Below are 16,488 nucleotides of genomic sequence, written 5' to 3' on the forward strand. Positions count from 1 at the left end.
TCAAGACAAGTACAAGCCACACATTTCTTAATACATAGGCCTGGGCTAATATGCAAATAACAACTTTGCGCTTACATTTTGCCTTTGAAACATAGAGCCCACTAGTGTATTGTAAAACCTAACCCAGATTTACTCGACTGTTCTAAATCATTAGGGACCTTATAACCCATTCAATTGAATAAGCCTGAAGGCTTTAGTTAATATGGGTCACAATTAAATGCTTTGAAAGGTCGGTCATGAGTTTTAATTGCGTTCTTTTTCCAAAATAACTGTTTTAATGTTTAATTGCCTTTTGTTGCCTCTTTCTCAGGGCCACATGACACAAAAGATGGCAACATGCTACTCATTGCTATCTTAGGCTCAGCTGGAATGACCTGCCTGACAATACTGCTTGCATTTCTCATCATGCTGCAGCTGAAACGAGCCAACTTTCAGCGGAGAATGGCGCAGGCTTTCCAAAATGGAGTGGTAGGTGCTTCATTCTCGGATTGAAATGTTGTTCAGGGCCAGTGAATGAGCACATTATTGTGAGATGGTGTACATGCTGTAGCTCCAGTGAAGTCAGTGCTCTGAATTCCAACCTGGTGTTAGTGAAGGTTTTATATTAAGAGGGGGCACTTTGATTAGTGTTTTGGTTTTAGCTGTAAACATTTTTTTGTTTGTTGGTGTTTTTGTTTTGATTCTAGTTTAGCCAAAAACTCGATTTGTTTGGTTTTGGGTTTTTACCAAATTGTGGGAAAACAATCAGAGTGAGAAAAAGCGTAAATAAAAAACACAGTCTGAGGTTATTTTGAAACAGAATAACACGTGAATTTATTCAAGTCAAGTGCACAACGGAGACAGCTTCAAAACAAAAGCTCTCTAAACAATAAACATGGTATGCCATATTTTTATACCCTAAATCCTAAACCTCCACCCCTTTATGGGGGGCTTGCACGTCACTAAACTTTACCTCATTTTGTAATACCTAACAATACTTAAGCTGATGTCATTTTGTAATACATAATAATATTGTATAACTGCCTGTCAGCTAGAAACCATTCTGGGGTTGAATGGGATGTGCCTATCCTACCACCTGGCATTTGTGTGAGAACTAGTTTCACTGCGAGAATCTAAGTTTATCTCATGGGTTCTCATAACCTTTAGCCTGTTTACACTTTCAATTTGAAGCTGATTGGATGACGAAGGGTCAATAAATTCAGCTAAGAGCGATAACATTCCATTTTCTGCTTCACACATTTGTTTATACAGAAATGAAACACAGAAATTAAGAAATTAAGACTCACAGAGACAAGACAAGATGGCGGATTGAAATATTCACACAAAATGGCTTCATCCTAAATGCTGTTATGTTGTTATGCCAGACCCCCTAATGTCTCAACTTTGCCAGTCCCTCCTCTGATTCTTTAAAACATTGTTTTTGAGAATTATTGGTATGATTTTAGTCCATAAACACGTTCGGAGGCACGAGGGTGCTCCATCATCTCATAGTGCTGCTTGAGGGTATAGGACAGTGCACGAGGGTGCCTGCTAAATGTAGTCATAGTCTCGTATGGCGTTGCAGCCAAATTCTTTTCCAGAGTTAGAACATTGTACTTGGCATCTTCTTTCTTCAAGGGACTGCTGTAGATTGGTTCTGCAAACAATGGCATTATGTCTGCAGAGGGGGTTGCATATTTGTGGATCATGCCTTTGACAAACGTAACACAAACATAGATGACAACGAGTATCACAATCACACACATTACTGCATTCAAAAATTTCGCTCCTAGTGATCCTACCAATCCAGCCAGCCCCAAAGGGTCCCAGTCTGTGTCACCTTCCTTCCTAAGTATTTCTTGAATTTCTTCTATCTTATCTAACTCATGTTGTACCTTGCCACTCTGATCTTGGATGAAAACACAACATTGTTCTTTAATTAGGGCACATACACCTCCTTTTGATGCTAAAATTTAATCTAAAGCCATTCTGTTTTGTAAGGCCATAAGCCTGATCTGAACCTGTTCTTGGTTTAGTGATGCTATGGCTGTAGTGGTGTGATTGAGGACATCATCTAACACATCTGTTAATGTATTAAGCCTGTCATATAGTAACCCACCTCCTACATTTGGAAATAAACTAGCCCAAAATTGTTCTCTACATAAACTACTTTTCAGTCCTGCAGTGTTTGGTGTTTTTCTCTTGTTTCTGAGACGCCCTGCAGGTAATTCTTTGGTGAATGTAAATGCAGGGACCACTTTCCCTAAATAATTGCATCTACTGATAAAGATGCGTTTGCAGCTATGTATTTTGTTGCTGCTATTTGTTTTGCTCTATACTGTGTCTGATTCAGTGTACTGTTATCTATGCATTTGTACAAATAGGAAATTGATCTTCGGGCTTTGTTTACATATATGTCTAGTTCAAAACAAGTGTCATTTGTGGGAGGGAGGACTTTACCTATGGAAACATTTCCAGTTGTACTGCTTATATGACAACCTCCCACTGGAATATTATTCAATAACGGTACCCTGTTAAATTCTTTGGAGAATTGTCCAGTCAACATATCTGGTAATCTTGGTGTGTCATTTGCTGCAGGAGTTAATTCTTCCTGGGTATAAGGAATGCCAATCCAAGGTGACTCCTGATTATGAGGCACATATCCACATACCCAGCAAGATTCGTTAATACCAGATTTCTGGTATATTGTTCTGCATGTGTCCATAAATGTATTATCTCTTTCCCAAGGGGTTAAATGCAAGTCTCATTTGTTTCTGGATGTACCAGTGGACTTTGTGATGTTTGTGGGTGAGATGCTTTGTGTAGTGTTACCTTGACCATGGTGATAGATATCTGCGATGTATAAGGAACACAGACATATGAGTATTGTTGACAAAGCTCCGCAGAGCATCATCATGACAATCCTGTCATCTCTCTGTGGGTTATACCTTCGCAGACCCAATGGTCCATACATCTTAAAAATCTAACTTATACACACTATAAAAGAATAAAAATATTGAGTCTCTGAAAAATGAAATGTTCTGATAAGAATCAGGAATATTGAGTCTCTGAAAAAATAGAATGTTTTGAGTCTTTGAAAAAATGAAATGTTCCTGATAAGATCAGGCCTCTGCCTGGTATCTTATTTTCCTCGTTGGTTAACGGTCAAAATTTATGTCTCGTCAAAACGTTAACTTGATGTGGCTGTGCTTTAGATGACTTTGGTCTTTGGTGGAGCTGGAATGAGCTTTACTGTACTTTGGGTCCAGGGAAAGAACTCTGCCACTTTAATTACTGTATTGGTGGTTAGTATGGGCCCTTTCATCTGGGATGAGGAGCATGCTTGTTTAGGAACTACTTGACCTTTAACTCCGTCTCGCATAGGTGCACTTTCAACTTTGCCTAGAGAGACTCAAAAAATGTATTAGTGGCATACAATACTTGTTAATTGTTTTATTACCAATAGATGGTCCTTAATTTGTTCCTTTGAACTACTGATAGTCATAAGTCATCCCATAAGTGTCTCATAGGGAGATAATTTATACGTAAGAACAAATTCTTGTATCAATGTGTTTACTACTGTCTTAACATCTGCATATAGACAGAGGTATCTCCTATTAATGCTCCTCATATTTAAAACTAAGCCGCTAATGTGGACTTGACTGTACTACAATCTAAGTTCCTAAGACTTTGGGCCTCAGCCATTATCAAACCAATTGCTTCCATAATCAACTCTATCCTTTCTACAGGCCATATCCCTAAGACCTGGAAAACTACCAGAGCTGTCCCAATCTTCAAAAGTGGGGACAAAAACACTGTCTCAAACTACAGACCAATATCTCTTCTCCCAATACACACTTGCTCTCATTCATGCCTCACTGTCATCTCCTCCGATGCAAATGGTATTAACCTTTTCATAAAATACTAACTAACCTTAAAATTTGCCACACAAATTAAACATCCCAATAGCCTGCACTCATGGCTCTTATCACACACAGTCACTCCTACCAGACCCATTGTGGCCAAGCCCTGCCATCTACAGCACTTATTCCCTCACCTGCTATCTCTGTAAATTTCCCTTAAACCTTAGATTGTAAACTCTTAAGGGCAGGGATTTCCTTTCCTATTGTCTGATTTTGCTGCACGTATTATTCTATTATAATTCCCTCTACTGTATTCTTTGTGAAGTGCTGAGTACATTTTTGACGCTATACATAAATTCATACACTACACTACTATCCAAAGTCATGGACAAAAATGTGTTCACTCCCAATTAAATAATTACTATACTAAGACAAATGCCCCTAGCCAATTCCAGTCAGGCCTCCACCCCAAACACTCCATTGTAACTATTCTGCTAAAAATATGAAATGCCTTGCATATAATATATACCCTGCTCACTTATGTAACTTTATTTGCAACTAGGTATCACCTGTCCTTTAACTCTATACCTAGAACATATCCAAAAATGAGAGGTGACTCCCAATGCACCACTTTGGCAAAACATTCTACAAATATTTTAACAATAACTACTGCTTATAATAAAATAGAACACCTATGGAAAAAATAAATGGTTAAAAGTTATAAAATATATCACATATTCAGATAATAGTCAAATGCTTTTGTATAGGACTTAACACTAAATTTCTTGTAATATAATTTCTTTGTACAGTGCCGAACACACAAACAGCGTTATTTTTTAAAGACACTCAGAGAAAAAGTTCAGAGCTTGTTTATCTTGGGCAATTTGCCAGCCCGGGCGTTTTGCAAAAAAAAAAGACCTTGAGAGTCAGATAACAAAACAGTTTCTCCGTCTTCTAAATATTAATTACTGGATTGAAACTTCAGCTCAAAGTTAAAAATGGAGCTCTCTCAACAGCAATAAAACCGAAAAAATGTATGGCCTCTCAAAAATAAAAATATGGCCTCTCAAAAATAAAAATATGACCTTTCAAAAATTAAAATATGGCCTCTCAAAAACAAAAATTGGACAATTAACTAAACTGAGGTTAGATCAACTTATGAACACACCCTATATAATTTAAACAATACGTGCGAGCTTAAAATCTCTCCAACATATCCTAATCCTATAGAAATGCAATTGACATGTTTTTACTGGTTTACACACAATACAGAAACCACAATACAGACACACAAAGAACATAGACACAAACTTCTCTCCTACACAGCGAATCAGCTTCTCATATAAATAACCTGCTTTTAAAACTAATAATTTTTTTTTTTATGCTCCGGAGCTTTTGAGTTTTGAGTTAACTTTTCGTATCTTTTGCACATTCCTTTGGAGAAAAAGGGGGGTTTTTGGCACGGTCTGTGCTGCTGTTATTCTGATTCTCTTTCTAGTTGCTATTAGAACAGAAGGAAAAAGAATATTTTCTGGTTTAAAAGACCCATTCGTGTGGCCAGTACGAACAAACCTTTTAAATTCCATTCTTTCTCTTCTACTCTTTCTCTTAGGGCTGCTCTGCAATTACTGGCAACATGTCCTACCTTTTTACACTTATAACACTTTCTGTCCCTTCCAAACACTTTCTGTCCTGGCAATGGTACAAATTAATGCAGCAGGACCCTTCTGTCCCTCAACATAATTCTTTTGACCCATATTAACGTAAGGTATGTTTCCCTGTGGGATTCAAAAACACACGAGACGGTGCTCCCTGAGCTTATCAAATCCACAGAAAAAGACCCCTCTTTCATTTAAACATCTGCGCAATTAGTTGATAATAGTACAAACAGTGCCATTCTCTGGCCAACAAAATATATTTATATTGCCTCTTTTCGTTCTCTGTATTCATTCTTTATTATTTTCGTCTGCAGACACACAATCCTTTGAGAATTTTTGGTTTCCCATTATTCCCTGTTACAGAAATCAAATTTAATTGACCTGTACAATACTTCTTCGGTTACAGAAATCAAATTTAATTGACCTGTACAATACTTCGGCTACAGCAATCAACTGTTAATTGACCTGTACAATTTAGCGTTACAATAATCAGCGCAAGCTGATTACGTACAACTCTTTTGGCATGTTATTGTTCTGAATAGTGTAAATATGCAGATAAGGACCTGTCACAAGACTGTTCCCCAATCACATTTTCTCACCATAACTATACCAAAGAAAAACTTGAATCACTTCAGCGGGTCCAACCCAGTCCTGATAAACCTTATACTTTTATAACATGGATACAGATAATACTTTCTAACCAGATCTCCATGAATAACTCACTTGGTATGTAAATGACAAACCAGAGCAAATGTACAATCAGAGACCCGTCCTGCTCAGACAACAAAAATATTTATCACAACCCAGGACGGTCTGAAAACAATCCCTTTAAGCACACAAACACTCACCTTCATCACCAAAACACCAAAACTTTTAACGGGACTCTTACCTTAGCCCCTAACAACTCTTGACAACTCTTACACTTTAAAATGAATACAGGAACAGAGAATAATAAATTCACGTGAAACTGCTAGGGATTCTTACTCGTCACATCAGATAAGATACCGTTCAAAAATCAGCTCCACGCACCACTCAAAACAATTTAATCAGGCTGTTTGTCTAAAAAATGCAGGTAGCCTTACCTTGATTCATATGAGCGCTCAGGTTTGAGTGATGGAGGAGTGATTCATCCGGGTGCTCGATTCCGATGATATTGAGTCCCTATTCGGGCGCCATCTGAGAAAAAGCGTAAATAAAAAACACAGTCTGAGGTTATTTTGAAACAGAATAACACGTGAATTTATTCAAGTCAAGTGCACAACGGAGACAGCTTCAAAACAAAAGCTCTCTAAACAATAAACATGGTATGCCATATTTTTATACCCTAAATCCTAAACCTCCACCCCTTTATGGGGGGCTTGCACGTCACTAAACTTTACCTCATTTTGTAATACCTAACAATACTTAAGCTGATGTCATTTTGTAATACATAATAATATTGTATAACTGCCTGTCAGCTAGAAACCATTCTGGGGTTGAATGGGATGTGCCTATCCTACCACCTGGCATTTGTGTGAGAACTAGTTTCACTGCGAGAATCTAAGTTTATCTCATGGGTTCTCATAACCTTTAGCCTGTTTACACTTTCAATTTGAAGCTGATTGGATGACGAAGGGTCAATAAATTCAGCTAAGAGCGATAACATTCCATTTTCTGCTTCACACATTTGTTTATACAGAAATGAAACACAGAAATTAAGAAATTAAGACTCACAGAGACAAGACAAGATGGCGGATTGAAATATTCACACAAAATGGCTTCATCCTAAATGCTGTTATGTTGTTATGCCAGACCCCCTAATGTCTCAACTTTGTCAAGAGTAAGCAGGCAAATGTTAAAATGGCATAATAAAGCATGGGGGAAAAAAGCTTAAATTAAATATACAATAATAAAAAAAACAATTAGCAAAATAAAAATTGTTTTCAAAATATAGGGCAAGGAACAGCGGAAGATGGGCACTTGGCCTGGTGTTCTGGTTCTAAAGGATTTGACGGTTGTGGTTCTAAAAATGTTAAGGATTCTGTTTTTGTATTTGGTGTTGCAATGTAACGCTCTAGTGTTCACACACCCAGTGTGGCTCATCTCTAATTTATATTGTGGCTTAAAGGGCAACATTTTGAAGAATTTGTTTGTCTATGTTGTGTTGGCTGCACAAGCAGGATTCTCCTCACCTGAAACTTTCCCCCCGCATGTTGGATCTGGCTTGAAGTGCACAGCCCTTTTTTTTGGGTGGGTGGGGTGTGGGCGCTCAAATCTTATAGGAATAATATCCAGATTTGAATCTCAAAGCAAGGTTCTTGTGGCCATTGGAAAGTCACATTCTTCACTGTCCCACAGGTACCAAGCATTTTATTGCAAGCTCTAAATCTCTATGGTATCTGACACCAACGTTAAAATCTGTAAGAGAAAACGTTAACATTGATTTAACTCTCCTAACTGACCGATGCACTGTAGATGGTTGGGTCTACAAATAATTGGGAACTATATTTCAAAATTGTCACCCAGCTGCATGCCACAGCAGAAACGTTCTTATGATGGTTGGTTAAGAAGGTGTATTAAGCCTCATCTATTTGTAAAAGGAAACCTGTCCTTGTAAGCTAGTGTGAAGCAGCTGCTATTATTTGTGCAGTGTAACTGGGGAACCACTAAGGAAAGCAGCTTTGGAAATGAAGGTTGAAGTGTTTTATGCAAGCATGCGTCTGTGTGTAACCCTGCCAGTCGCTGCCAACACTTTAAAAAGCAGTCTCACCCAAGATCTTATCTTTGCAGAGGGAAGAGCCAGTAGTTCAGTTTAATTCAGGTACTCTCCAGCACCTCAGGAAAGCTAAAAACAGCCCGGACCATGTGATATATCCTGTCTTAGAGTGGAATGACATTAAGTTTCAAGATGTGATTGGAGAGGGGAACTTTGGGCAGGTTCTTAAGGCCCGTATAAAAAAAGATGGGTTACGGATGGATGCAGCCATCAAAAGGATGAAAGGTACAGTTTTTGCTTTTTATTTACAATATATTTTAAATGTAACTGCTGCAAAATGTGTCGGCTTTGCCATGGTTTAAAAAAAACCCCAACTAATAAATAATGTCATTGTCTGTTGTGTATGTAAATATGTCAAGACTATTTCAAGAAACACAAAAGCCATTCTCTCAGCACCTCATCTTCTGCCATGGAGAAGTTGTAATTTATTGCACCTCAGTTTGTTCTAACATTTACAGTTTGGGAAAGATGCTTGTGTTTCTGGGAGGTCTTTCATTAGGGAAGAGTAGCTGTAAGCATGCTACTTTATACTTGCCATTAAACTGAATCGTTTATATTAAGTGTAGCCCCTTTTCCCCCGTTTCTAGGTTGACTACGTGTTGTGCGCTTTACCTGATAGGCTCCTGATCCTCTGCTGCAGGGAATGTGGGGTGTACCTGATTCATTCCGGTGACAGCGCCTCCACCTGTAAAGGATCTTAGAACTACTGGATACCCCTTGCACAGGACCCAGTACAATAAAAACACACACTTGTATAGGATAACAGGTTTACTGAATGCATATAATACTATAACGGAATAACATATATCAGGTAGGCCTCGCACGACCGTAACCACACAGTTCCCAACCACCTTGTCAACACCCTGGTGAGGTTTTCCCCCAACGTACTGCGTTGCCTTGGTGTCCACAGGAGCCACAACCCACCCCAAAGTGTGCGGTAGCACTACCCACAGGAAGTTTGTGTTATAATTAGTGCACTTGAAGATGTTGATACCTGCCGGGTGCTCCGGCACCTGGTACCACCAGCAGATGAGAGGGGCCCGTCTGGTCCCACGTCGTCGCCGTCAGCGATGGTGTCTGCCTCTATGTGGGGTGGACTCCGGTTGGAGGGTCCCACCGTGAAGAGAGTCTCTTAGCGTGTGGTGGTGGTCTGGTCCCAGACCACAGGCCGCAAGTACTGCACGGTGTCACTGTGTCCCTGACACTATAGGCTCTAATTGGAGCAGTGTCCCTATCTAATGGGGGCCGGTCCCTGAAGCAGCCACAATCTGTTTGGGTCTCAGGGCCTACCTTGGGCCAAAGGGGGGCAAGCTAGGCCTAATCCAGGGAAGCACAGCTCTCTGGACACTACCTCTGTGTTCTTTGTCCCTCTTCCGAATGGCATGGCTCTTCAAGCATGCCAAATGTATCTATCCTGGTGCAGGGGATTCTGGCAGCCCTATTGTCTGTTGTCCGGCATGTGATCCGCAGCCATAGTGGCTTCTGGTGCATGTAGATCCCCTGCTGAGCTTTCCTCTAATTGCCGCCACTGTCCTGATGCTCTGCGCATGCGCGAGGTGTACCAACATGGCCTCCGCAACTATTGGGCCATTGCGCATGCGTGAGCCTCCTATCGTCCATGCGCGAAAAGCGAGATGGCCACCGCCTGTATCCCGGGACTGCCCCAGAGCTCCGGCGGCACCCGACAGCCCCACCACCTCCCGCAGCGTACCGAAGCGCCTCCGCAACTGGCCGCAGCCTGCCCCTTCCCCCGCAGCCGCAGTGAGGTGAGGGGGAACCCAGAGGGGGGACCTGGCCACATAAGCATTAACAGCTTCAATACTTTTGAGAATGACCCAATAACATAGATTATTAGAAAATTATCTTTTTGAAAAAGTCACAAAGATTACTGGTTGCAGCATCTTTTGAATGTTGCATAATTTTGCAATTGTCACCCATATTATTAGCAGTTTAAAACCACTATTTGCTTCATTTTCCTACATTATAAACAGTGCATTGTCAAGCACACAAGTGTGGGTGAAACATTGCAGGAGTACATTGTGCTTGACAAATAAATGCAAATATAACTGTAACGCTTGTTCCATCTGGTCTGACCCACCCAATCTCACATTGGCCCCTGTGGTCTATCCAGCCCCATTATATGTCTGTGTCAGGTGGTGCACCTGTAGGCAACAGGACTCCTGAGTCTCCCGCATGATGGTATTCGGGGATGTCAAGCCAGACAGGTATCTGAGGTAGTGGGTGCGAGTCCTACTTACATCACGTGCAGCGCCTCCACCTCATCAGGATCTATGCGTATGCAGGTAGATGGTCCTGATGAGGAACTAATTCTTGGTGGTGAGGGCCCCCGGAGAGTAATTGCAGACTCACACCATGGGGTTCTCGTTGAACAAGCCATTTTTATTGTGCGTGGTGATAAGGGCCAGCTGCCCCTCACAGTCATGGTCTCAGCCGCACATTGTTCCGTGATCCCCTTTAAAAGGTACACCCTCCCAATGGAGTGGGATCCCCTCTCCCTCGCAGGGAGATCACCCCTGTGCCAGGTCCCTGGACACAATTGGCCTTCTCTGGCTGGATATAGAATGGTGCCACTAGTTACTGCACTAGTGGGCACCTTTGATCTTGCTGTTTCACCTTGTAACATCAACCCGCAGCAACCACAAAAACTTTAGGCAGTGCAGTGCCTTATATACCTCAGGAAGCAGGCACATCTCTGATGTCACTAACTCGGGACTCAGAGCATGTAGCCACTCCCATCCATACATAGGGCACCTCACCAGGGTGTGAGGGCAAACCTCCATGATTACTGCTGGCATTCCTGTAACTTACCAGGTTTTACTGCCAGCAGGAGAGATGATTGTAGACATTGTTATGCATAGCTACATAACTATATGAATTGTGCTTCTTTGTGTCTTTTTCTCATTTGGTAAATAGATTTTTGAGACGTTCTTCTAGTATTATGAAATCTTCTTTACCTTCGGTAGCCAGGACCCCCTCACTTCCGGTCTTCGTGAGGGGGACGGCTGTTGTCCTCTGCGGTGCAGGGAGTGGGCGAGCGAGTCGCCTGTGTTCCGGAGGGGGCGCCGCCATCTTGTAAGGAGCCGTGCATGTGCAGTACGTTCTGCGCATGCACAATGGATTTAACTAGCGCAGTGGCCATCTTGGTACACGTCACGCATGCGCAGGAGGCAAACAAGCGGCGGACATTACACCCAAGGTCCGCAGTGGAACTACAAGACTCAGCAGCCTCAGGGGCTGCCTACCACATGCACAGTAAGAGCCAATAGGGCTGCTGGGTTCTCGGGCTTGCAAGAGATACATTTGGCGTGCTCAGGGGACCACGCCAGTCGGGAGAGGGAGCTGGATCAGTCAGGTAGTGCCCCAGAGCCAGTAGCTCTGAGACTAGGCCTAGTATATCTCCCTTAGGCCCCAGCTAGGCCCCGGCTCATCATAGCTTGTGGTTACTTCAGGGAAGGCTCCCTTAGATAGGGACACTTCCCCATTTTACTGTCTAGTGTCAGGGACACCGTGAAGAAACCACGCGGTGAGCACGGACTGTGGTCTGGGACCAGATCACCTCCGTTGCAAGAGACTCAGGGGATATTATCCATGCCGGCATTCACCCCATGTGGAGGTGGATGCCATTGCGGACGACGACAACGTTGGATCATACGGATCCCTTTGTTCATCGACAATTACCCGGGTGCTGGAGCCCCGGGCAGGTACTCAACTAAGTGCACCAACACTTCAAAGGATAGCGCTATCTCCTACACTTCTGGGTGGCCCCTGACATTGGGGGTAACGGACATCGGGGTATTGGTGCCAAGCACCCTAGGTACTTTGGGGACACTCAGGGGTGGTATTGGGTTGGGCCTATTCTACTGTGTGGTACAGGGTACTTACTGCTTGTTGCATGCTCAGTAAAGGTTGTGATTATATACCTGAGTGTGTGCGTTATTGGAATTGTTCCTCTAAGGGGCTTATCCCACCACGTCGGGATCCCTTGCAGTTGCAGGTGGAGGCACTGCACCGAGACAAATCACAATCACCCCAGGCTCCCAGTGGTGTAGGCTACTACTTTTTTCTCCTGCTGCCAGACAGGTAATAGCAGCATTGGTAGTTCCTCCCCAGGTATGGGGGAACAAGGGCTACACTTCCTATCCACATACACAGCAGTGAATACAAATTGCCTGTCTCAATCGCTTATTATGGCCATGTATCAAAGATCTCCAGCTATTATTGCTAATAATTCTTACTTCACCCTTAATTTAACCCTTTCATTTTAATCAACTAACTGTATTAGGTTGAGCGGCATAGGTCATCGATTTGGTTGTATATTTGCTAGAGTTACCAGAAAACTTTCCAGTTCTCTCTAGGTTAATTTTTCTATCTCATCCCAGTGAAAGCCATTTAAAGACAATGTATATCTCCATGGTAAGAGCTTCCATGAACAGCTAAGGTTCCCCAAATAGCGAGATTGTTAATAAACAATACTGTATGATATAAGAGAAAATGTTTCTCTCCTTGATATTTCTACTCCTCCAGTTGGACTTAAAGTTGAATTAGTGTTGCAATAAAGTTAAATAAACTAGTCATGTAACACCTCTACCATGTTTAATTGTTGGTCATAATATAGGATATGATTAATAGCCCTGCAAATATATGGCCAAAACTTAACTGTCACAAGCACAACAATAAATATAATGTACTATGCAGCACACACAGCATGTGTTAAGGAACCATACTATTACAAAATTGTAATGATGAGGACTGAATAGTTTAGGGGAATAATTCCATTTTTATTAATCCCACCACAAAAAAATCTAGATCAAATAAAATATGTTTACCATATTGAAAGACAACTGTATAATTGTACAATGAAGTATGCAATAGGATTAAAGACATATCTGGAACGTTAAGTTAAATTGTACGTTTAATGTGGTTTTCATGCTTGAATGATTTCCACAAAGTCAGATGTGCTTCCTTTTGATTCCAAGTTAATGGCAGATTGTAAATACTGTTTGTAGTGTGTATGTAATTGTTTTAAACTCTTTATTTTCTGATTAGAATACGCATCTAAAGATGATCACAGAGATTTTGCAGGAGAACTGGAAGTCCTTTGTAAACTTGGAAGTCATTCCAACATCATCAACCTTCTTGGAGCCTGTGAACATCGTGGTAAGATAGTGTGGTTTATAGCTGCCCATTCTACATTTTTTCCTTGTATGTGTTAAACATAAAGTAGTTTTAAAAACACATTGCAAAGGCATGGAAAGTTACATTCTGGCTGCCACTTTTAAAATACTTAGACAATTGTGCCCATTGGAAGCCAGATGGAAATATTAAGTAGTCTCAGATATTTTGTATCTGAGGTGAAAGGTGAAAAGTTAGTTAACTTTTAATGTTTATAAACTGAAAATTGCTATTATTTCTTAAGTTTCTGTAGTTAATATCTTTACAATAAACTCACAGGAATTAAGCATTCATGAGTTGGTTAACAAACCATGACTGGGTAATGACATGGCAACCTATTTCTAGACACTGCAGCTTTTATACATTGTTTTGTAGAATTCTTTAAAAACAACCCACAGTATTTTCTTGGTTCTGTACAAATATAAAATGATTTTTGGAGTCTGATCAAGGGATATATAGATGGGAAAGAAGAACTCAAAGTTCCAACGTATATTCAGACCATTTATTCAATACGTAAGAGACGCGTGGAAGCACAACGTCTCGGGGTAAAAAAGTCAACCCTTCTACAGGTGCGTCCAATCAAGGGTTCAAACCTGAGCATTATACCTCTGCAGAGGAAAAAACATCACTACTGGTAGCTTTATTTTGAAATGGAAACACAGGGCAAAATATGTATAGTTGCCCATCTGACGGTGAAGAGGTAGCCAGGCTCACTAATAAAGGTTAAGTCCATTTGGTTACCTCTGATACATTTTTTGGGGTTCAGGAGTGTCAGCTCTTGGACCCAACTGTTGTAAAAGCGTTATCTGTAATTATGCGACAATAAAGAATTTTTGTGTTTTTACCTTTCATAGGATGCCAGAAAGCAGGGATTGCTCTGGTATGAGTTTCGGGGGGGAGGGAGGGGCTTGCGGAGAAAGTATTGTCAGAGTTGCTGGTTCCCCTAAAAATGTACCCAGGAATCAGGTCGGATGCCTGGGTGCATGTAGACGCATTGTCTCGGTAATATCTCCCCTTGAAAACACTTGCGCGATTCACCACTAGGGGTCCCTGTTTCAGCACAGCCCAGAAAGGTAAATGGGGCATAGGAATGGGAGGTGTCCCTGAAACAGTCAAGGGGTCCCTAGGTTAATGGGGATACCCAGTAAATGCCCAGGTCACCCAGAATCAGTATAAGGGTTCTGGGGGTGCTCCTATCATCTACAAGGTTGTGAGGATACTTTTAAATGTCCAGTCCTAAGTTTATTGTATAGAGTGTGGGGAATATGGCTAGTAAGAAATAACGTGCAGCTGCTTATTCTATTTCCCATAACCAAAAGATTCAGGATATTTTTAAAGTCTATATTTTACGGAACAGTGTGTTTTAAAACATATCTGTTTGTGTACAGAAATGAGCTGGGACTTTCAGAGCCAGTGTACTGAGTGAGTCAGTGGGCTACCAACTTGGGTGCCACTGTGTCTACTCATACGGTGGAGATGAAAGCCACAGAGGATGCATCTGAGGTGTCAAGACCATTTGGACAGGTGAGAAAGACAAGTATCCACGTCCTGGGATAAATGGACGCCCTTTGCATTTCCATTGATCCCACCAGACTGGCAGGAGCCTGTCAACCGCAAGTGGCATTGAGGGAACCAGGGCCAGAGGTGCCAAATTGCACATGCCCCTTGGTTCATTCAGATTTCCAGGTAACCCTGTTGTGTCTACCAGCTTGTCTCTGATTGGCGGCGGAGACATTTCTCACGCTTTGGATTGGGCTACAGTATTTTTTTTAATGAAAGTCAGAGGTATTATAACCCCTTGAGCCCATTAGATAGAGTGTTTTCCAGTGTTCTCCAAGGTCTCTCAAAGTTTTCTAAGATTCTAAGCACCAAGTGAATTCCAGCCCTTCGGAGAGAGAGAGGGGAGCTGTGGTGTTTGGAACGGCAGGTTGATTTCAGTTCCAAGACTTTTTAGAGTAAGCTTTGGATTGTTTAGCCCCTACACCTAGGAAAGTATAGTTTTTCAACCCCAATTCCCAAGTAAGTGTGTCTTTTTGCTGTAGTTTGTGTAACATTGTGTGTTTGCCTTTTCCTGTGAATACATTTACAATTTATTTCATTAACTCATTTTGCTCGATGCATGATCCTGGTAAAAAGGTGTAAATGGCCTGGTCTCCCGTGACAACCCATATTTATGTATGTATTTATGAATGTATTCTTATTATTTATGTCAATGTGTTCTTATACTGTATGTTGTGTATGAAACATGGTTAGGCATGGTTAAGGGCATAAGGGTATGCACACCTCAACATCCTGTAGCTAAAACCAGATAATATTTATTATCCAGAGGAATTTTTAGAACATTTAAAAAGGAATTTTAAGGGGAAATTCACTAATCTCTGATACAGACGACAGCACCGTGATCCCATATTAACCGCCATTCAAAAACAACATTTAAAATGTGTAGAAAAATTTTACACTGTGTAGGACAACTTTTGACCCTTTAAGAGTGGCTTTGAACTTTTACAATGGGCAGAATAACATAATATATGAGAAGCAAACTTTAGTTTGCAGAACAACGTTATAATGTAATTAACAACTTATAGCATGGACAGAACAACTTTTAAAATATAAAATTGTAGATAGTCAACCATTTCTCTAACCTCTTTTAGATTCAGAGGAACAGTTTTTAAAATGTACACACTACCTATAATTTGCAGGATGTCTGTTTGACTGTACATAACTTTTATAATGTGGAGGAACACGTTTGAGGAGCTACTGATGTTTACATTTAAAAAAATTATTTACCAAACCAATAGTTCTTCCTTTCTTGTATTTAGGTTACTTGTATTTGGCTATTGAATTTGCGCCTCATGGTAACTTGCTAGACTTCCTACGGAAGAGCAGAGTACTGGAGACTGACCCAGCGTTTGCCATAGCCAACAGCACGGCTTCCACCTTGTCATCACAGCAGCTCCTGCATTTTGCAGCAGATGTGGCCAGAGGCATGGATTACTTGAGCCAAAAGCAGGTTGGTATTTAACACCATTTAGATAGTTGA

The 16,488-nt window shown here is 41.2% G+C and overlaps 1 protein-coding gene across 1 annotated transcript in view; it reads left to right on the forward strand.

The window, feature by feature from the left end:
- Positions 1-16,488, forward strand: part of TEK (TEK receptor tyrosine kinase) — a 93,405-nt gene that overhangs the window by 66,563 nt on the left and 10,354 nt on the right. The window contains exons 14-17 of the mRNA XM_075595590.1: positions 311-468; positions 8,270-8,480; positions 13,323-13,433; positions 16,268-16,458. Of these exons, the coding sequence (XP_075451705.1) occupies positions 311-468; positions 8,270-8,480; positions 13,323-13,433; positions 16,268-16,458 (671 nt within the window). The remainder of the gene's footprint in view (positions 1-310; positions 469-8,269; positions 8,481-13,322; positions 13,434-16,267; positions 16,459-16,488) is intronic.

Source organism: Ascaphus truei, chromosome 1 (genome assembly GCF_040206685.1).
Source record: "Ascaphus truei isolate aAscTru1 chromosome 1, aAscTru1.hap1, whole genome shotgun sequence".
NCBI classification, from domain to species: Eukaryota; Metazoa; Chordata; class Amphibia; order Anura; family Ascaphidae; genus Ascaphus; species Ascaphus truei.